The sequence below is a fragment of the Mustelus asterias genome, chromosome 1 (assembly GCF_964213995.1).
Source record: "Mustelus asterias chromosome 1, sMusAst1.hap1.1, whole genome shotgun sequence".
Lineage (NCBI taxonomy): Eukaryota > Metazoa > Chordata > Chondrichthyes > Carcharhiniformes > Triakidae > Mustelus > Mustelus asterias.
In genome coordinates, this window is record NC_135801.1 from 185,538,637 (window position 1) to 185,562,320 (window position 23,684).

Consider the following 23,684-nt stretch of genomic DNA (forward strand, 5'->3'; position numbering starts at 1 on the left):
AAGGTTGCAAGGTTTCCGGCCTCCACTACCTTCCCAGGCAGTGCATTCCAGATTCTCACCACCCTCAGTGATTTTTTTTTTTCTCAAATCTCCTCTGAATCTCCTGCCCCTCACCCTAAAACAATGCCTCTTTGTGATTGACCCCTCAATCAAGGGGAACAGCTGCTTCCTATTCATCCTGTCCATATCTATCTTAATTTTATACATCTCAATCATGTCCTCTCCTCAGCCTTCTATGCTCCAAAGAACACAATCTAAGCCTATCCACTCTCTCCATGTAGCTCAAATGCTCCATCCCAGGCAGCATCCTGGTGAATCTCCTCTGTAGCTTCTCTAGTGCAAACATAGCCTTTCTATAGTGAGGTGAGCAGAACTGCACACAGTACTCCAGCAGTGCCCTAACCAACACTCTGTACAGCTCCAACTCTCTGCTTTATACTCTATGCCTTGACTGATGAAAGCAAGCATTCCATTAGCCTTAACTACTTAGAGTCATAGAAACAGGCCCTTCGGCCCAACTTGTCCATGCCGCCCTTTTTTTAAAAGAAACCCTAAACTAATCCCAATTGCCCACATTTGGCCCATATCCCTCTATATCCATCGTACCCATGTAATTATCTAAATGCTTTTTAAAAGATAAAATTGTACCCGCCTCTACTAATACCTCTGGCAGCTTGTTCCAGACACTTCTACTGCTCATAGAGTCATAGAGGTTCACAGCATGGAAATAGGCCCTTCGGCCCAACTTGTTCATGCCACCCTTTTTTTTTAAACCACTAAGCTAGTCCCAATTGCCCGCATTATCCCTGTATACCTATCTTTGCCCATGTGACTGTCTCAATGCTTTTTAAAAGATTAAAAATGTACTGGCCTCCATTACTGCCTCTGGCAGCTTGTTCCAGACACTCGCCACCCTCTGTGTGAAAAAATTGCTCCCCTGGACACTTTTGTATCTTTCCCCTCTCACCTTAAAACTATGCCCACTAGTTTTCGACTCCCCTACCTTTGGGAAAAGATGTTGACTATCTAGCTGATCTATGCCCCTTATTATTTTATAGACCTCTATAAGATCACCCCAAAGCCTCCGATGCTCCAGGGAAAAAAGTCCCAGTCTATCCATCCTCTCCTTGTAACTCAAACTATCAAGTCTCGGTTGCATCCTAGTAAATCTTTTCTGCACTCTCTCGGTTAATAATATCCTTTTTATAATAGGGTGACCAGAATTGCACACAGTATTCCAAGTGTGGCCTTACCAATGTCTTGTACAACTTCAACAAGACGTCCCAACTCCTGTATTCAATGTTCTGACCGATGAAACCAAGCATGCCGAATGCCTTCTTCACCACTCTGTCCACCTGTGACTCCACTTTCAAGGAGCTATGAACATGTACCCCTCGATCTTTTTGTTCTATAATTCTCTCCAACATTAACGGAGTAAGTCCTGCTCTGGTTCGATCGACCAAAATGCAGCACCTCGCTAATTCTCTATTTGCCATTCCCTACTCTGAATTTGGGTTTCCATCCCCTTGCCAATCTAGCTTAAACCCTCCCCCAACAGCATTCAGCAAATCTCCCTGCGAGGATAGTCATCTAATGCTGTTCAGGTGCAGACTGTCCAACTTGTACAGGTCTGACTTTCACAAAAACCAGTCCCACTGCCTCAGAAATCTAGTACCCTCCCTCCTGCATGAGCTTTCTAGCCATGTGGTTTAATTGCTCAATTCTCTGTTCTGAGACTTCTTACTGTGCGTACCCCAGTCCAACCCCGGCATCTCCACATCAAGATGGACAGAAGACAGTCACCAATCCAAGCTAATAAATTACCCCTAATCCCATGTGATCTAATCTTGTGAATTAACCGTTGGTGTGGCACCTTATCAAACACCTTCCGGAAGTCCAGACATACTACATCTACAGGATCCCCGTTATCCACTTTGCCTGTTACATCTTCAAAGAACTCCAGCAAATTAGTCAAACATGATTTGCCTTTCATAAAACCAGGCTGACTCTGATGGATAGTGTTTTGACTTTCCAAATGTCCCGATAATGCTTCCTTGATAATTGATTCTAACACTTTCTCAACAACAGATGTTAAACGAACTCGTCTGTAATTTTCCATATTTTATCCCCCTCCCGAGGATCCCTCCTCCAGAGGATTTCTGTCATTCCTCCTCAATAGTTGCGCTTTTAAATTTTAGTTTTTTTATTGGTGATCTCATTAATTCAACTGTTGACGCCAGCTAATTCTCTGCAGGGTATAGTATTTTTTGTGATTATTTAGAAATCTAAATAGTATGGAGAAAGGTTAATTTATAAATCTGCTTTGAAATGAATAGAGTGCTTGTTGTGACTGAAATATAATGAAGTTTATCTGGCATGTTAGATCAGTGAAGTTTAACTGTAAGAAGATGACTTCTGATTGCCAGACCAGATTCCTCAGACTGCCATGCATTATTCATGGGCACTGTGGGGCGGCAATGTGGTACAGTGGTTAGCACTGCTACCTCACAGCTCCAGGGGCCTGGTTTCGATTCCCAGCTTGGGTCAATGTCTGTGTGGAATTTGCACGATCTCCCCATGTCTGCGTGGCTTTCCTCCGGGTGCTCCAGTTTCCTCCCCACAGTCCAAAAATGTGTGGGTTAGGTGCATTGGCCACGCTAAATTGCCCCTTAGTGTCCCCCGCGGGATGTGTAGGTTAGAGGGATTAGTGGGGTTGTGGGGATAGGGCCTGGGGTGGGATTATTGTCGGTGCAGACTCGATGGGTCGAATGGCCGCCTTCTGTACTGTAGGGTTTCTATGATTCTCATCCTTCTGTATTTGCTTGCACATGGAACTGGGAGTAATCCTGAGATTTTAGAGGTCTTACTTTTCAATCTCCTACCTCGCTCCCTAAAGTCTGCTTTCAGGATCTCATCCCTTTTCCTACCTAAGTCACGAGTACCAATGTGGATCACTACCTGTGGCTGATCACCCTCCCCAGAAGAATGTCCTGCAGCTGTTCTGTTACATCCTTGACCCTGACACTAGGGAGGCGACGTACCATCCTGGAGTCAGGCCTGTGGCCACAGAAAAGACTGTTCCCCTAACTAACGAATCCCCTATTACTACTGTTCTTTCCCTCTTCTTTCTGCACTCCTGTACAGCATAAACTTGGTTTTGCCTGCACTCCTCTGAGGAACCAACACACACACATAGGTACCCAAAACTGAAAGTCGATTGGTGAGCGGGACCCCAGGGGACTCCTGCATTACCCGTCGAGTCATCTTGGACTGCCTGGCAGATCATCCATTCCTTTTCTGTCTCCAGATTCCAAAGCGGTGGTGCAGTGGTATTTTTACTAGACTAGTGATCCAGAGACCTAGGGTAATGCCATTGTAAATGTGGTATGGCAGGAAGTGTTTGAAGCAAATGCTGTAAATGCATTAAGGGAAAGCTAGATGAGCAAATGAGTGAGAATAGAACGGAGGGTTAACATGATGGATTTAGAGTTTCCTTTAAGACACTCCTTACAACCAACCTCTTTGACCAAGCTTTTGATAATCTGACCTAATATTTCCTTATGTAGCTCAGTGACGTACTTAGTTGCATTATAATCCTATGAAGTGCCTTGGGACATTTCACGACATTAAAGGTGCAATATAAATATAATTTGTTTGGCATTTTGATAAAATAATGAGTTGTACCTCTTTCTGCACTGCAGATGGCACTGTGTCTACAGATAGCAGCTACCTGATTCTCTCAGCAACTGTGCCTCGTTATGTCTCCTGGATGGTGAGTAACTATGAAAATATGTATTCACAGGACATTGATATCGCTGTTTACTGCAGCAACCTAAAACTAATGAATCTTGTAATTGTTGAGTAAATTTAACTGGACCAGTCTAATAAATATTGTGGCTGCAAAAGCAGTTTAGAAGCTGCAAATTCTTACTAATGCCTTACTAATTACTTGTTACACCTGTGTGCTGACATTTTGTGATTCATGTACCCAGATTCCTGAGTACTGCAGCATTCTGCAAACTCTTTCTATTTAAATAATATACTCCATTAATATCCTTCCTGTTCAAGTGGACAGCCTCACATTTTCCCAGATTATACTCCATTTGCCAAATTTTTTACTACTCATTTAACATATCAAAATCCCTCTGCAGACTCTTTGTATCCACCTCACAACTTGCTTTCCTACTTATCTTTGTATCATCAGCAAATTTATTTCTTCATCCATGCCCTTAATACAGATCCTAAATAGTTGAGGACTCAGCACTGATCCCTGTGGCACTCCACTAGTTACAGTTTGTCATCCAGAAAATTACCATTCATCCTGACTCTGTTTGCTGTTAATTTAATCCTCTATCGATATTAGTATGCCACCCCCTGTCCCTCCAACACCATAAGCTCTTGTGTAGCAACCTTTTATGAGGCATTTTATCTGCTGGTTCACCTTTATCTACCCTGCATTTACATCCTGAAAGACTTCAATAAATTTGTCAAATAGTTTTCCTTTCACAAAAGCATATTGATTCTGCCTGATAGTATTCTGCTTTTCTAAATGTCCTGCTGCTACTTCTTTAAAAATGGATTCTAGCATTTTCCCAATGACGGGCATCAGGTGGACTGACCTACAGTTTCCTGCTTTGTCTCCCTCTCTTGAACGGAGGTGCTACATTTATGGCTTTCCAATCCACTAAGATCACAGCCAATGCATCCACTAATTCTGCGTCCACGTCTTTTACATAGAAACATACAGACATAGAAAACAAGCAGGAGTAGGCCATTTGGTCCTTTGAGCTTGCTCTGCCATTCATTATGTTCATAGCTGGTCATCAAATTCAATACCCTGATACATCATCATCATCTCCTCCCCCCCCCCCCCCCAAATATCCCTTTATACCCAAGAGCTTTTTCTAATTCCTTCTTGAAATCACACAATGTTTTGGCCTCAACTACTTTCTGTGGTTGTTAATTCCACCCCTATCCTTGCCGTTGACCTCCCCGGGGGGCCTCAATGGCCTCCGGTTCTCCGTACGTGATCCTCGTCAGAAAGAATCTCTACTGGCGAGGCAACAAAGGCAAGTGAGCCTGGACGATTGCGTCCCAGGCTCATTAAATCAATGCTAACTGCATTAAAATTTGATTTACACAATTTTTCCGGCGGGAGGCTGTATGCGCCAGATATCCAGTGTCAGTTAGATTGTGAGAGGCGAGAAGTCGGGTGAAGTGGTAAAATTGCCCCCAAGGTGTTGTGAATGATGGAAGAGTGGATCAGGGTGTTGTTTCAGAATGCTGATAGGGTTGAAGGAGGAGGTGATATGTTTGATGGTGGCATTTTGCTGGATATGGCAGAAGAGGATCCTTTTGAATGTGGAGGCTGGTGGGTTGGTAAGCGAGGACAAAGGGCCCTTTTGTTCTTCTGGGAGGGAAGGAAGGGGTGAGGGCACAAGTGTGCAAAATGGGTCTGGCAGGATTGAGTGCTCTGAACGGTAGTGGGGTGGGGGAATCCTTGATTGAGGAAAACGTACCAGAAATTTACCTCCACCTACCTGGATAAGTGCTCCAAAAACACTCAAATGCTTGACACTGTCCAAGAAAAAGCTGCCTACTTGATTTTCAGACTATCGCCATCTTCAACATTCACTTGCTCCACCAGCAACACACAATGGCAACAGTGTGTGCTGTCTGCAAGATGCATTGCAGCAACTCACTGGTGCTCCTTCAACAACACCTTCCAAATCCACGACCTCTACCACCTAGAAGGGACATAGCAGCCGACACATGAGAACACCACTTGCAAGCTCCCCTCCAGACCGCACACCGTCTTGACTTGAACATCATAGAAACCCCACGGTACAGAAAGAGGCCATTCGGCCCATCGAGTCTGCACTGACCACAATCCCACCCAGGCCCTACCCCCATATCCCTCCATGTTTTACCCGCTAATCCCTCTAATCTACACATCCCAGGACACTAAGGGGCAATTTTAGCATGGCCAATCAACCTAACCCGCACATCTTTGGACTGTGGGAGGAAACCGGAGGAGACCCACACAGACACGAGGAGAATGTGCAAACTCCACACACACAGTGACCCAAGCTGGGAACCGAACCCAGGTCCCTGGAGCTGTGAAGCAGCAGTGCTAACCACTGTGCTACCGTGCCGCCCCTGGTATATAAAGAACATATAAACATATAAAGAACAAAGAAAATTACAGTACAGGAACAGGTCCTTTGGTCCTCCAAGCCTGCACCGACCATGCTGCCCAACTTAACTAAAACCCCCTACCCTTCCGGGGACCATATCCCTCTATTCCCATCCTATTCATGTACTTGTCAAGACGTCCCTTAAAAGCCACTATCGTATCCGCTCCCACTACGTCCGCCGGCAACGAGTTCCAGGCACCCATTACTCTCTGTGTAAAAAATCTGCCTCTTCAAATCTTTAAATCTTGCCCCTCGCACCTTAAACCTATGCCCCCCTGTAATTGACTCTTCCACCCTGGGAAAAAGCTTCTGACTATCCACTCTGTCCATGCCCCTCATAATCTTGTAGACTTCTATCAGGTCTCCCCTCAACCTCCGTCACTCCAGTGAGAATAAACCAAGTTTCTCCAACCTCTCCTCATAGCTAATGCCCTCCATACCAGGCAACACCCTGGTAAATCTTTTTTGTACCCTCTCCAAAGCCTCCACATCCTTCTGGTAGTGTGGCGACCAGAATTGAACACTATATTCCAAGTGCGGCCTAACTAAGGTTCTATAAAGCTGCAACATAACTTGCCAATTTTTAAACACAATACCCCGGCCGATGAAGGCAAGCATGCCATATGCCTTCTTGACTTATCTTCTCCACCTGCATTGCCACTTTCAGTGACTTGTGTACCTGTACACCCAGATCCCTTTGCCTATCAATACTCCTAAGGGTTCTGCCATTTACTGTATATTTCCTATCTGTATTAGACCTTCCAAAATGCATTACCTCACATTTGTCTGGATTAAACTCCAACTGCCATCTCTCCGCCCAAGTCTCCAACTGATCTATATCCTGCTGTATCCTCTGATGGTCCTCATCGCTATCCGCAAATCCACCAACCTTTGTGTCGTCCGCAAACTTACTAATCAATCCAGTTACATTTTCCTCCAAATCATTTATATATATATATATATATATATATATATATACAAACAGCAAAGATCCCAGCACTGATCCCTGAGGAACACCACTTGTCACAGCCCTCCATTCAGAAACGCACCCTTCCACTGCTATCCTCTGTCTTCTTTGACCGAGCCAGTTTTGTATCCACTTTGCCAGCTCACCTCTGATCCCATGTCACTTCACCTTCTGCACCAGTCTGCCATGATGGACCTTGTCAAAGGCCTTGCTGAAGTCCATGTAGACAACATCCACTGCCCTACCCTCATCAATCATCTTTGTCACTTCCTCGAAAAACTATTATCAAGTTTGTGAGACACGACCTCCCCTTCACAAAACCATGTTGCCTCTCGCTAATACGTCCACTTATTTCCAAGTGGGAATAAAGCCTGTCTCGAAGAATCCTCTCCAATAATTTCCCTACCTTGATGTAAGGCTCACCGGCCTGTAATTACTGGATTATTCTTGCTACCCTTCTTAAACAAAGGAACAACATTTGCTATTCTCCAATCCTCTGGGACCTCCCCTGTAAGAAGTTTAACAACACCAGGTTAAAGTCCAACAGGTTTATTTGGTAGCAAAAGCCACACAAGCTTTCGGAGCTCCAAGCTTGTGTGGCTTTTGCTATCAAATAAACCTGTTGGACTTTAACCTGGTGTTGTTAAACTTCTTCTTACTGTGTTTACCCCCGTCCAACACCGGCATCTCCACATCATGACCTCCCCTGTAGCCAGTGAGGATACAAAGATTTCTCTCAAGGCCCCAGCAATTTCCTCCCTTGCCTCTCTCAGTATTCTGGGGTATATCCCATCAGGACCTGGGGACTTGTCTACCTTAATGTTTCTCAAGAACCCCAATACCACCACCTGATTGATCTCAACATGGCTCAAACTATCTGCACATCCTTTCCCAGACTCATCATCCACCAAGTCCTTCTCTTTGATGAATACTGACGCAAAGTACTCATTTAATACCTCACCCATTTCCTCTGGCTCCTCGCATAATTTCCTCCCTTGTCCTTGAGTGGGCCAATCCTTTCCCTGGCTACCCTCTCGCTCTTTATATATGTATAAAATCCTTGGGATTTTCCTTAATTCTGCTGGCCAATGCTTTTTCATGACCCCTTTTAGTCCTCCTTACTCCTTGCTTAAGTTTCTTTCTACTTTCCTTGTATTCCACACTTGCTTCGTGTGTTCCCAGCCCCCTAGCTTTGACAAATGCTTCATTTTTCTCTTTGACTAGGCTCACAATATCTCTCGTTATCCAAGGTTCCCAAAACTTGCCATACTTATCCTTCATCCTTACAGGAATGTGCCGGTCCTGAATCCCTATCAACTTGCACTTGAAAGCCTCCCACGTGCCAGATGTTGATTTGCCCTCTAACATCTGCCCCCAATCTACTTTCTTCAGTTCCTGCCTAATATTGTTGTAATTAGCCTTCCCCCAATTTAGCACCTTAACTTGAAGACTATACACTTATCTTTATCCATCAGTACCTTAAAGCTTATATATCGCTGTTCCCTCACTGTTGTTGGGTCAAAATCCTGGAACTTCCTCCCTAAGAGCACTGTGGGTGTACCTACACCATTACATGTACTGGTTCAAGATGGCAGTTCATCACATTCTTGAAAGCAATTAGGAAGGGAGAATAAAAACAATAAGAAGTGGTGTTGAGGTATTCTATTATTTCAAAGTATTTTCTATTCATGATCATTTCTTCCTATAAGGTTGAAGATGCTGAGGTGAAACTTTCTGAAGAAGCACAACATATGGTAAAGGTAGGTCCTTAAATTTGAATTTTTAAAAATTAGGAGTTATTTGGCTCATAACTTTTAGCGAACGTATTTTCGCAATGACCATGTTTGATTTGCTGGAATGGAAAATGCTTTGGGAGTTTAAAGTATGAAAATGGCTAGGAATAAGGGAAATAATGTTTTGAGATTTTGTGATGTGATTCTGCAAGCATGGTTCCATAGGCTATCGTCATAATTGTAGGTTGATTTTCATATTCGTACCGTAACACCTTCAGGATTTTAGCTTTCATAAGTGAAAAACAGCACTTTGCTTCAATGACCAGACTTCATTACGCAATAACTGAACAAAGTTTGTCCTGTGATTACAGTGGCCAGAATTCCATGTGATTAAAGTGGGTGCGTGCCCAACCCGCGCGTGCATGAGAAGATTTCAGGCATGCCTCCTGATGTCATTGTGCATGCAACTAATATTGCAGTTGGTGGCGTTTACAAGCATGCCCTCTGACACTTTATAAAGGGCCAATTAAGGCCATTAATTTAATAATTGAAAGCAATTTTATGTTGGCCGTGTGCTCTTGTGGTCGTTACACAGGCAATGCAGGTAGGTGGCCAACACATTTTCCTCGGGTTCTCGTCCAGGAGTGGGATAAAAGAGCTTTAGAGCAAAGGCTCTGTCTCTTTAGATTAGAGTTTATTACTGTGAAGTTTATTCTATTTGAGAGGTTTTTCTGTGTTAGAGTGTTGTAGTAGCAGCAGTCGATGTAATGTATTACCGATGTCTTTGAGTGGGTTTGCGCATGTCTGTGACATTGACAGCACAGGCTTTGGGGCAGTCTGCAAGCAAGACGTGTTCTAGTTGCTCCTTTTTTTTGTTGCTCTTGCTGTTGGTTAGTTATTGCTGTTTGCAAACTTTGTCTTATATAAAGACTGTTTGACAGCGCTTTCAATTGCTTTTATTGTGGGTTCAAGTTTCCACATCTTTAGGGCGATGAGGAGGAGACGGTGAAGGAAATTTTTTCAATGTTCAGCATGGCAACAAACAGTGAATTCACGTCGTGAGTTTTATTTGATGGATATCAAGTTAGCAGCACTATGGCTATGTTCGGGACGATCGGCAAGTTTGAGAGAAGCGAGGACTGGGCTGAATACGTGTTTTTAGTAATCGGAAGAGCCGATGAGACAAAGCAGTTCTCCATTCTCCTGAGTGTATGGGACAAGGACCTACAAGTTGATGAGGAATCTGGCCACATCTCAAAATATGTGGAGATGCCGGCGTTGGATTGGGGTAAGCATAGTAAGAAGTCTCACAACACCAGGTTAAAGTACAGCAGGTTTATTTGGTAGCACAAGCCACAAGCTTTCGGAGCGCTGCTCCTTCTTCAGGTGAGTGGGAGTTCTGTTCACAAACAGGGCATATAAAGACACAAACTCAATTTACAAAATAATGGTTGGAATGTGAGTCTTTACAGGTAGTCAAGTCTTAAAGGTACAGACAATGTGGGTGGAGAGAAGGTTAAGCACAGGTTAAAGAGATGTGTACTGTCTCCAACCAGGACAGTTAGTGAGATTTTGCAAGTCCAGGCAAGTCGTGAGGGTTACAGATAGTGTGACGTGAACCCAAGTTCCCGGTTGAGGCCATTCTCGTGTGCGGAACTTGGCTCTCAGTCTCTGCTCAGCGATTCTGCGTTGTGTGTCGTGTTGGAGAACACTTAGACGAAGATCAGAGGCTGAATGCCCGTGACTGCTGAAGTGTTCCCCAACAGGAAGAGAACACTCCTGCCTGGCGATTGTCGAGTGGTGTTCATTCATCCGTTATCGTAGCAGCTGCATGGTCTCCCCAATGTACCATGCCTCGGGACATCCTTTCGCTGCAGGAAAGTTTTATATGTCCTGTTTGTGAACAGAACTCCCACTCACCTGATGAAGGAGCAGTGCTCCGAAAGCTTGTGGCTTGTGCTACCAAATAAACCTGTTGGACTTTAACCTGGTGTTGTGAGACGACTTACTGTGCACATCTCGAAAGCCAGTGGACATTCTATTTGCACATTTAGTTGCACTTGTGCAAAAATGCCACAGTCCGAAACCTTCGGTAATTGTCCAAAGATTCAAATTTGGTTGGTGTTTTTGAAAGGCAGATCAATCGGCAGCAAACTTTGTGGCAGAATTATGCCAGCTCTCGGAACATTGTGAGAACAAAGCTCTAAAAAAAATTTGCAAGGCATGGAAATGGCTGCCAGTAATGCTAAAGATATTCAGAAGGCGAATGTTTGTGCCCAGGCTGCGCACTGCATCAAGTGAAGAAAGAGGTTGCATGCAAAAAGGTGAAAGTAGTGGCATGCTTTAAGTGTGGAAAGCTACACAATGCGAATCATTGCAAATTTATGGATGATATTTGTCACCAGTGCACCAAGAAGGGTCATTTAGCAAAGAAATGCAGGGGTGTCAAAAACAAGGCAAAGGCTGAGCAAGAAAATTTAAATTCGAAGAAGTCTCTATCAGCTATGCATCACCTAGATCGCTCGGAACAGGCAGAGGAGCAAGCTTCTGACATGTTTCATGTGAATAAGGGGTGGGCAGAGCCTGTTTTTACTACAGCGATGGCTGTTGGTAAGCAAATCAAGATGTAGGTGGACGCAGGAGCTTCTGCATCCTTAACTAGTGAAGAAACCTACATGTTGACTTGGGACTCCAACGAAACACCTTACTCCAGCAGAGATCAAACTTTGGAAGTAAACTGAAGAGCCCATATTGTTCCTCGGGGTGATGGAAGCGCATATTATGTATAATAGATGAAAAGCAGGATGAGGGACATGACTAGCATGCGAAGGAGAGGCAGTTCAACATGGATGATCATGTTGGCAAGGGGGCACCTTGGCACTGGGGCAATGCCAAGGGGGCAGGGCCGAGAGGGGGCTTGATGGGCCAATCGGTGGGGGTGGAAGGGGTCCCGCTGCCACTCTGCAGACAGGATTGGTGGGGGAAGGAGGGAGGCCAGGATCGGGGCGGGGCTGCTGGGGGATGGAATCGGGAAAGCTGGATTTCAGACCGGGCTGGGAGGGGGGGAAATCGTTGATGGGGAGGGGGGCTGGCCTGGGAATGGTCAGGGAGGGTGCCAGTGATCGGGCCGTGGGGGTACAGAGGGCCGGCGATGCGGGGATCGCAGGGCTGGCCAGCGATTGGGAGGCTGGCAGTGTGGGGCTACTGCGCATGTAGGTGCTGATAGATTGGCGCATGCGCAGTGGCCCGCTCAGTGCTATGCTGCTGGCCTCTCCAGCAGGAATAGGCCCCGCCCACTGATTTTTAATGATATACACGCTTGTGACCTCTGCAGTGCACAGAGTGGGAGATTCATTTTGAAAGTGCTGCTGAAAAAGCTAGCGTGAGTTACTCCAGTTTTCACGTGAATTTGGCACTTCGAATTTCTTTGGGAGAATTCTGGTCCAGGAGTATTGTTACTACATGGCAATTCACAACGTTTTTAGGTATTCTCAGAAACAAAATCAAAATGGAAGTTGAAACTGAGGCTGCGTTATTGATATGAGATCTATAAGCAGAAGTTAAAGCCTTTACCATTGAAACCATTGAATGTTATCCTCAGGATGCACACTGAAGAGGTTGTACCACTAAAAGGATACATTATGGTAAAAATGGAGGTGAATGGACATAGTGGAGTTGCCTCCCCATGTTGTTTGCGGAAATTTTCCTACTTTATTCGGTAGAGCATTGTTGGGTAAAATTAAACTCAACTGGGGAACTGTAAATCCATTATGATAGCAAGACTGACCTATAGCAACTTCTGGAAGAGTACAAAAGTGTGTTTGGAAACTCATTGGGCTCAGTGACTGGAGTTGAAGTCCAACTCAAAAATTAAGCCAGACAGTGGGTGGGATTTTATGACCTCGCTCGGGCGAGACCGGAAATTCCCACCCGAGGTCAACGGAGATTTCCGTTGTCGGACCCTTACCTGCTCCGATTCCGTGGTGGGCGAGGTGGTGAGTTCTGACAAGTATGTCAAAATGTCTAACAAGCCAGAACAGTACCATATGAGATCAGACCAAAAACCGAAGAAAAACTAGAAAGACTGGTCCAAGCAGAAGTCATTGAACCAGTTACTACAAGTGATTGGGCTTCGCCAGCTGTGCCTGTATTAAATTTGATGGCTCAGTAAGGACAGGTGGAGATTTCAAGACGAAGATTAACCTGGTATTGTGCCCTGATCAATATCCACTGCCATTGATTGAAGACTTGTTTGTTGTATTATCTGGTGACCAACAGTTCAGTAAAATAGATCGATCACAAGCATACTTAGAAATGAATATTTAAAGTTTGTTTATTAGTGTCACAAGTAGGCTTACATTAACACTAAGGGAGGCGACGGCCTAGTGGTATTACCGTTCAATTATTAATCCTGAAAATCAGCTAATGTTCTTTGGACCTAGGTTCAAATCCCATCACGGCAGATGGTGGAATTTGAATTTAATAAAAACATCTAGAATTAAAAATCTACTGATTACCTTGAAATCATTGTCAATTGTTAAAAAAAACCCATCTGGTTCACTAATATCCTTTAGGGAAGGAAATCTGCTGTCCTTACCTGGTCTGACCTGCATGTGACTCCAGAGCCACAGTTGTCTCTCAACTGCCCTCCAAGGACAACTAGGGAAGGGCAATGTATGCTGGTCAGCCAGCGACGTCAATGTCCCATGAATTTAAAAAAAGACTGCGATGAAGTTACTGTGAAAATGGCTGCAATTTCACAACCGATACCCACTATCATGTGTCTCACACTTCTGTTTCAATACAAGAGATTGCCATTCAGGATAACATCCACACCTGCTCTATTCCAGAGGTCCATGGATCAAACAGTGTTATCTAGATGATATTTTCATAAAAGGCTCAAATAAACAAGAGCACCTGAAGAATTTGGAAACTGCATTGGAACGTCTGCAAAAATATTATCTCCAAGTGAAGAAGGAAAAGTAATTTTTTCAAGACATCCATAAATTATTTGGGTCACATCATTGAAAGAAATGGCTTGCATAAGGAACCCATAAAGATGATAGAAATTTTAGAAGCACCACATCTTCAAAATATGACGCAGCTGAGATTGTTTCCTGGATTGATCAACTATTATGGTAAATTTGTGCTTTTAGCAATGTTGTTGAAGCCATTGCACACTTTTTGCTATGTGTCAAACAGGAACAGCACTTGACAGAAGAATGTGAAATAGCTTACGAAGAGGCAAAGGAAACCTCAAGGAAGTTGGAGCTATTGATCCGTTTTAATCCCAAGTTGAATCTACAACTTGCTTGCGATGCATTGCCCTATGGAGTAGACGCCGTCATCTCGCACATAATGCCCTCTGGAGAAGAACAATCAATGGCCTTCACTTCACGAACTCTTTACTAGCGCAGGAAGGAATTATGCTCAGCTAGAAAGAGATGCGCAAATGAATGAATAAAGAAACTGACACAGAAATTGTTTCACACCAATGACAACCAACAGAAGAAAAAGAGGACACTTCAAAGGTTTTGAGTGGCTAACTTCCAAGGCATTGAGTACAACCCAAAAAAAAAGACGTCCACCTGAGAGATTGTCTTTTTCATTCATTTGTGGGACATGGGTGTTGCTGGCTGGCCAGCATTTATTGCCCATCTCTAGTCGCCCTTGAATTGAGTGGCTTGCTAGACCGTTTCAGAAGGCATTCGAGAGTCAACCCCATTGCTGTGGGTCTGGAGTCATATGTAGGCCAGACCAGGTAAGGACAGCAGATATCCTTCCCTAAAGGTAGATAAATCAAGGTAGATAAATCCCCGGGACCTGATGAAGTCTATCCCAGGACATTGTAGGAGGCTAGGGAGGAAATTGCGGGTCCCTCAGCAGAGATATTTGTATCATTGATAATCGCAGGTGAGGTGCCTGAAGATTGAAGGGTGGCAAATGTGCCTTTGTTTAAAAAGGGCTGCAGGGAAAAGCCTGGGAACTACAGGCCAGTGAGCCTCACATCTGTGGTGGTAAGTTGTTGGAAGGTATTTTGAGAGACAGGATGTACAGGTATTTGGAGATGCAAGGACTGATTAGGGACAGTCAGCATGGCTTTGTGAGTGGAAAATCATGTCTCACAAATTTGATTTTTTTTTGAAGGGGTAACCAAAAAGGTAGTTGAGGGCAGTGCAATTGATGTTGTCTACATGGAGTTTAGCAAGGTCTTTGACAAGGTACCGCATGGTAGGTTGTTGCATAAGGTTAAATCTCACGGGATCCAAGGTGAGGTAGCTAAATGGATACAAAATTGGCTTGATGACCGAAGCCAGAGGGTGGTTGTAGAGTTGTTTTTCAAACTGGAGGAATGTGACCAGCGGTGTGCCTCAGGGATCGGTGCTGTTATTTGTCATTTTATATTAATGATTTGACTGAGAATATAGGCGGCATGGTGAGTAAGTTTGCAGATGACACCAAGATTGGTGGCATAGTGGACGTGGAGAAGGTTATCTTGGATTGCAACGAGATCATGAGCAATTGGGCCAGTGGGCTGACAAATGGCAGATGGAGTTTAATTTAGATAAATGTGAGGTGATGCATTTTGGTAGATTGAAACAGGGCAGGACTTACTCAGATAATGGTAAGGTGTTGGGGAGAGTTACAGAACAAAGAGATCTAGGGGTGCAGGTTCATAGCTCCTTGAAAGTGGAGTCACAGGTGGACAGAGTGGTGAAGAAGGCATTCAGCATGCTTGGTTTCATTGGTCAGAACATTGAATACAGGAGTTGAGACAGCTTGTTGAAGTTGTACAAGACATTGATAAGGCCACACTTGGAGTACAGTGTACAGTTCTGGTCACCCTATTATAGAAATCATAGAATCATAGAAACCCTACAGTGCAGAAGGAGGCCATTCGGCCCATCGAGTCTGCACCGACCACAATCCCACCCAGGCCCTACCCCCACATATTTTACCCGCTAATCCCTCTAACTTACGCATCCCAGGACTCTAAGGGGCAATTTTTTTAACCTGGCCAATCAACCTAATCCGCACATCTTTGGACTGTGGGAGGAAACCGGAGCACCCGGAGGAAACCCACGCAGACACGAGGAGAATGTGCAAACTCCACACAGACAGTGACCCGAGCCGGGAATCGAACCCGGGACCCTGGAGCTGTGAAGCAGCAGTGCTAACCACTGTGCTACCGTGCCGCCCCAAAGAAAGGATATTATTAAACTAGAAAGAGTGCAGAAAAGACTTACTAAAGTGCTACTGGGACTTGATGGTTTGAGTTCTAAGGAGAGGCTAGATAAAGTGTCACTTTTTTCTCTGAAACTTGATCTGAGGGGTGATCTTATAGAGTTCTATAAAACAATGAGGGGCATAGATCAGCTGGATAGTCGATATATTTCCCTAAAGGTAGGGGAGTCTAAAACTAGAGGGCATAGGTTCAAGGGGAGAGATACAAAAGTGTCCAGAGGGGCAATTTTTTCAGAGGGTGGTGTCTGGAACAAGCTGCCAGAGGTAGTAGTCGAGGCAGATACAATTTTGTCTTTTAAAAAGCATTTAGACAGTTATATGGTTAAGATGGGTATAGAGGGATATGGGCCAATTGCGGGCAATTGGGATTAGCTTCGGGGTTTAAATAGAAGGGCGGCATGGACAAGTTGGGCTGAAGGGCCTGTTTCCATGCTGTAAACCTCTATGACTCTGAGGACATTAATGAACCAGATGGGTTTTTTCCCGACAATCGACAATGATTTCAGGATCATCAGTCGACTCTTAATTCCAGTAATTTTTTTATTGAATTCAAATTCCACTATCAGACATTAATTGTGTGTGTGTATATATATGGGAAATAATGGTGTAAAGTATGTACTGTTTAATTGGGTCTGGTGTTGAAACATTGAATAAAGTTGTCATTTCGAGACTGACGAAGTAAAGCCCGGAGGGTTGGAGAGGGGGCGGGGGCGGGGGGATGTTGTGTATTTAAAGGGACTGCATCTCTTGTATAACATAACGTGATCTGTAATGATGTATGCAGAGCGATTTGCGGGCTTTTGTGGCTCTTCCAGCTTAAGAACATAAGAAATAGGAGCAGGAGTAGGCCATCTAGCCCCTCGAGCCTGCCCCGCCATTCAATAAGATCATGGCTGATCTGACGTGGATCAGTACCACTTACCCGCCTGATCCCCATAACCCTTAATTCCCTTACCGATCAGGAATCCATCCATCCGCGCTTTAAACATATTCAGCGAGGTAGCCTCCACCACCTCAGTGGGCAGAGAATTCCAGAGATTCACCACCCTCTGGGAGAAGAAGTTCCTCCTCAACTCTGTCTTAAACCGACCCCCCTTTATTTTGAGGCTGTGTCCTCTAGTTTTAACTTCCTTACTAAGTGGAAAGAATCTCTCCGCCTCCACCCTATCCAGCCCCCGCATTATCTTATAAGTCTCCATAAGATCCCCCCTCATCCTTCTAAACTCCAACGAGTACAAACCCAATCTCCTCAGCCTCTCCTCATAATCCAAACCCCTCATCTCCGGTATCAACCTGCTGAACCTTCTCTGCACTCCCTCCAATGCCAATATATCCTTCCTCATATAAGGGGACCAATACTGCACACAGTATTCCAGCTGCGGCCTCACCAATGCCCTGTACAGGTGCATCAAGACATCCCTGCTTTTATATTCTATCCCCCTCGCAATATAGGCCAACATCCCATTTGCCTTCTTGATCACCTGTTGTACCTGCAGACTGGGCTTTTGCGTCTCATGCACAAGGACCCCCAGGTCCCTTTGCACGGTAGCATGTTTTAATTTGTTTCCATTGAGATAGTAATCCCATTTGTTATTATTTCCTCCAAAGTGTATAACCTCGCATTTCTCAACGTTATACTCCATTTGCCATATCCTCGCCCACTCACTCAGCCTGTCCAAATCTCTCTGCAGATCTTCTCCGTCCTCCACACGATTCACTTTTCCACTTATCTTTGTGTCGTCTGCAAACTTCGTTACCCTACACTCCGTCCCCTCCTCCAGATCATCTATATAAATGGTAAATAGTTGCGGCCCGAGTACCGATCCCTGCGGCACGCCACTAGTTACCTTCCTCCAACCGGAAAAACACCCATTTATTCCGACTCTTTGCTTCCTGTCGGATAGCCAGTCCCCAATCCACTTTAACACACTACCCCCAACTCCGTGTGCCCTAATCTTCTTCAGCAGCCTTTTATGGGGCACCTTATCAAACGCCTTTTGGAAATCCAAAAACACCGCATCCACCGGTTCTCCTCCATCAACCGCCCTAGTCACATCTTCATAAAAATCCAACATGTTCGTCAAGCACGACTTTCCCCTCAGACCTGGAATAAGAAGCACCTTAATAAACCTGCATTATGTTTTATTACAACCCACTTAGTGTGGCAGCTCATTACTTTTCTTTTTGGTGGTTACTGGTCGACACGTAACAGTTCTCAGGAATATTTCTCAACCAAAGGTGGCTGTTGAGTCCATTCAGGCACCCAAGAAGAGCTGGAGGAGAGGTACAGCAGGAGTCATGCTTCGACAAGGGCATTGATAGAGGGGATTATTGGACTGCCCGGACCCATCAGGAATACTGCAGTGTCTTCCAGAGCGCATGTCCCTTATAGGGCAAGCATGGTGGCACAGTGGTTAGCACTGTTCCCTCACAGCACCAGGGATCCAGATTCAATTCTGGCTTTGGTTGACTGTGCGAGGTTTGCATGTTCTCCCCGTGTCTAAGTTTCTTCTGGGTGCTCCAGTTTCCTCCTGCAGTCCAACTTTGTGGATTGGCCATACTAAATTGTCCCTTAGTTTTTAAGCTTTTTAAATTAATTTATTTGTGTCACAAGTAGGCTTATATTAACACTGCAATGAAGTTACTGTGAAAATCTCCTAGCCACCACACCCTGGCACCTGTTCGTGTACACTGAGGGAGAATTTAGCATGGCCAATGCTAACCAGCACATCTTTCGGACTATGGGAGGAAACCAGAGCACCCATGGGAAACCCATGCAGACTCGGGGAGAACGTGCAGACTCTCCACAGACAGTGACCCAAGCCGGGAATCGAACCTGGCACTGTGAGGCAGTCGTGCTAACCACTGTGCCACCATGTCCAAAGATATGTGGTTTAGGGGGATTAGCGAGGTAAATATAAGGGAGTTACAAAGATAGGGTGGGGGGGGTTTGGGCCTCTGGTATGACTCTATGTCGGTGAGTCAGTGAAGAATCGATGGGTCAAATGGCTTCCTGCATTGCAGGGATTCTGCGATTCTAGTTGTTGCCTGTTGCGCTCTGCACAATCTGGCTCTGACAAGGGGGGACCCACTGGAGGCTGAGGATCGTGAGGTAACTCCAGACAGGAGGTTAAACCTAATGAAGTGTCTGATGAGAAGCCCGGGCAGGCACAGGATGAGGACATGGAGGCAGATGTCTGGAGTCTTCCTGGAAGCAGGGGCACCAGGGAGGCCTTAATTATTGTGCCCCTTCAGCTCGGCTGCCACGGCATCGATTCCATCTCATGCTAATGCCATGGTGTCTGTGCAAGACAATTGTGATGCACAAACCCAGGACACCAAATACCAACTGCAGTTTATGCAATGAATTTCAAAGCCCCTGCTGCCCCCACACCTACAAGAAACATTACACGATTACAACAAAATCCATGTGTATATAATGTTCAAAGAAACAAATGTGATACTTTCTGGTGTTAATGATCTCACCACAAAGAGAGTTTTGAAATATGAACAGAAATCATGTCACCTGTTGTGCTCAAGATAGGTTTGCAGATGCTGCATCTTGGTGGGCCCCAAATGCCACCGCTGGCATTGGAGGCAGCCTGTTGACACTCCCATCACGCCGGTCCTGATGACCTTGGCGATTCTCCTCTGGCTGGCTGAGCCTGAGTGGGCTCAGCCTGGTTTGGGGCATCCAACGCCATGGCTGGGCGTGCTTCAATCTTTACAGTCTTATTAGCTGCTTCCCCCCCTCTGGAGCTTCCTAAGAGGAATCCTCGGAGATGGCTTTCAGCTTGTGAGCCAGCATGAAAGTCATTTGAACCTCCCTGCTCATTTTAGATGGATGGGCACCGAGCAGAGAGACCAAGGACTCGATTTTACCATTTGGATTTTAAGTGCCGAAGTTGGGCACAATTCAGATCCGACTTGGAAAACTGAATACACACTTAGCCTGAAAAAAAAATCGCGAATCTGAATCGTGCTGTGGGCGGGGCTTATCGCGCCTGAAACTCTGCTTCTCCGATCGGAGCCTTCAACTGTGCATGCACAGTGGGGGAAAAAATTTGAAAAACGCTCCCCTGTCACATTGCTCCCAGGCCACAAAAAGCGGATAAAGTGGCCTGGGAGTGATGACCCCCACAGACATTGCCCCACCCCCATAACATAACTGTCCCCCTTATCCACCCCATCCCCCCGCTACCCAGACTGATCGCAACCCTCTGCCCCACTTGCCCCCACACCGGTCGCCCATGGAGTGGCAGTGATCCCTCCCTTACCTTCCCACCGATCACCAGCAGAGTGGCAGTGGTCCCCCCTGCCCCTGCCACCCCCGCTCTCACCAGAGATCCATCTGGCCTCTCCACCCCCCCCCAACCAGAGAATCGTTTCCCCCCGCCACAAACCAGAGAATGATTGGGGAATGATCTGGCCCGCCTTCATCCCCCTTCCCAACATCGATCTGAGTTGGGGAGCTGTTGGAAGTTTTGAACTAACTTCAGAAACTGGCGTGCGCGAAACAGACTTTTGCCAAGCATGTCTGTTTTGTGCCAAATCTGGATGGGCGAACATGATGGGAAAGGGAGAAGTGCTGGTAAAGTTGGGCGGGCAGCCCATTAATTCAATTCAAATGCATTTAAATTGCAGTTGCGCACGGTTCAGATCGCGGCAATTTTTGGGCCTTAGTAAAGTGGGCATTTGCATGGGCACGGACTTTACCAAGTTTAAACGGGCGCGACGCAATGGTAAAATCGGGCCCCAAGTGTCTCATCCATCTCTCTGGAAGATCCACAGCAGTGTGATTGACAGTTAAATGGCCCAGCAAGGGGTCGTTCAAGGGCAATGAGGGATTAACAATAAATACTGGGCCAGCCAGTGATGCCCACATTGCATGAATTAATAAAAAAATCACTGATGGTGACCTCCTGAGGCAATGAGGCCACAGGCAATGTATGAGGGCTTGCAGGTCTGAGTGCAACCTCCATGACCCCTGTCTTTTTCACCCGGAGCTGTCTCTCCCTCATGTGAGTCGGCACTCTCCCAGTGGACTCCGCGCTTGAGGTAAACGCAGTGCTCATGCTCCTAATGGACACCCCACCTCCCACCCCCACCGACCATGACAGAGACCAAGGTCTGCAGACCCTTGGAGATTATGGCCAGATGTTTCTGCACATCCTGCTGAGCATCCAGCATCTGCCACCTGATTGACGACTACAGAGGCTCTTCATCTGTTTTGGACTCTGGATGGTCCTGGTTTCCAAGTGTCCGCTGATTGCCGTTAACTTGGGCACTGTATGTCTTTGTTAGCTCCTCATGAGAGTATGCCTTGCGCTTCCTACTGTGCACTACCTTGTATGCCAATATCTAATGCTCACCAATGTGCTTGTATCTGCACTGGAGCTTGGTTCAGAGAGAGGGTGTGATGTGCATGCATCTGTCTGTTTTTCCTCTTCAGAGGTTAAAGGGGGGTCCTTGGGGGTCTCTGGAGCCTCTTGAGGATGTCACATCTGAGGGAGGAATACAGTTTGTCAGTACATTAAATCAATACATAGTTAATTCTCAAGACAATGGAGAACTGCATCATGATGCCATTGTGTTTGGAAAATCAGTGGGCACCTTGCTGTGGCAATTCTATTTGAGATGACACAACCCCACACTACGCATTCTCCACCAGTCTCACATCTGTGCACAGCACTCTGACTTTCCTCTGAGACCCCTGCCTCTCCACAACCAGTGGAGCAAGCTTTCTGGTGCCATGGCAACTCATAGAAACATGCATAGAAAACAGAAGCAGGAGTACGCAGTTTGGCCCTTTGAGCCTTCTCTGCCATTCATTATGATCATGACTAATCATCTAATTCAATACCTTGATCACATGTCCCCCCCACACACACACCAATATCCCTTGATCCATTTAACCCCAAGAGCTATATCCAATACCTCCTTGAAATCGCACAGTTTTTTGGCCTTTTTCCGATTCCACAGATTCACCACACTTTGGGTGAAGAAATTTCTCCTCACTCGAAACTATGACCCCTAGTTCTGGACATCCCCACCTCTGACGAAGGGTCACCCATTTATTCCACCTCTTTGCTTCCTGTCTGCTAAGCAACTTTCTATCCTTCTCAGGACACTACCCGCAATCCCATGTGTATTAACTTTACATTGTCACCTGTGATGTGAGACCTTGTCGAAAGTCTAAATAAGCCACATCTTCTGGTTCTCCCTGTTCAATTCTACTAGTTACATCATCAAAGAATTCCAATGGATTCGTCCAGCATGATTACCCCTTTGTAAATCCAAGCTGACTTTGTTAGCTCAACATTTCCAAATGTTGAGGTATGAAATCCTTGATTATGGACTGTACTGATGTTAGATTTACTGGTCTGTAGTTCCCTGTTTTCTCTCTACCTCCCTTTTTGAATAGCGGGCTCACATTAGCTACCCTCCAATCTGTATGAACTATTCCAGAGTCCAAAGAATTTTGTAAAATGACCACCAATGGATCTGCTATTTCCTTAAGTACTGTGGGATGAAGATTATCAAGCTCCAGAGATTTATCCACTTTCAATCCCATCAATTTCCCCAAAACCATTTCTCTACTAATGCTGATTTCCTTCGGCTTCTCACTAGAACATGCTTCCCTCAGCACTTCTGGTACATTATTCATGTCTTCCTTTGTGAAGACAGAAGCAAATTGCTAATTTAGTTACCAAAAGAGAAAATGCTGGAAAAAGGGTCATCTGGACTTGCAACATCAGCTCTTTTCTCCTTACAGAAACTGCCAGACCTGCTGAGATTTTCCAGCATTTTCTCTTTTGGTTTCAGATTCCAGCATCCGCAGTAATTTGCTTTTTTACGAATTCAATTCCTCAGCCATTTCTTTGTTCCTCGTTGTGGATTCTCCCATTTCTGACCGTAAGGGGCATTCTTTTTTTGTCAATCTTTTTCTTTCTATGTACCGATAGAAGTTTTTACAGTTAGTTTTTATGTTCCCTGCTGGCTCACTTCCATACTTTATTGTCCCCTTCTTAATTAGCCCCATGGTCCACTTTGCTGAATTTTAAATTGCTTCAGATCCTCCGGTCTGTTGCTTTGTTTTGCCAATTTTTATGCTGCTTTTTTGAATCAAAGGCTATCATTTCAACACTCCTTGTGCTTTCCATTATAATCATACATACCTATACTTTTGCTCTGTCTAATGTCATTCCTTAACTGGAATTATTTAGAGTTTGTATAGTTTGCAATATTTCAGCAGTTGATTACAAGTTCCTCGAGGGACAGAGAGATTGTACAATGTGGTCAGTTGCAGCACGTAGACATTACATCCAATCAACCAGCCTAATGTGGTTATTACAATCTTGCAGTCCAGTTAAAGTTTCAAACTTAACATACTATGTACTTTAGATTTGCTTGGAACATGAATCCTTGTGTAGTATATTAGAAAAGAGTAACTTTTTATAATATTGCAGATCTGACTCCTAATTCTGTCATAAATCTTAATGGTTTCAGTGAGCATTATGGAATTCTGCTCTTTTATTTTCA

At 45.1% G+C, this 23,684-nt stretch overlaps 1 protein-coding gene across 2 annotated transcripts in view; it reads left to right on the forward strand.

The window, feature by feature from the left end:
- The window catches only part of dnaaf9 (dynein axonemal assembly factor 9), a 172,630-nt gene that overhangs the window by 70,442 nt on the left and 78,504 nt on the right, over positions 1-23,684 (forward strand). For both annotated transcript variants that reach the window (XM_078224143.1, XM_078224135.1), the window contains 2 exons: positions 3,702-3,772; positions 8,874-8,924. In XM_078224143.1, coding sequence (XP_078080269.1) covers positions 3,702-3,772; positions 8,874-8,924 — 122 coding nt within the window. The remainder of the gene's footprint in view (positions 1-3,701; positions 3,773-8,873; positions 8,925-23,684) is intronic.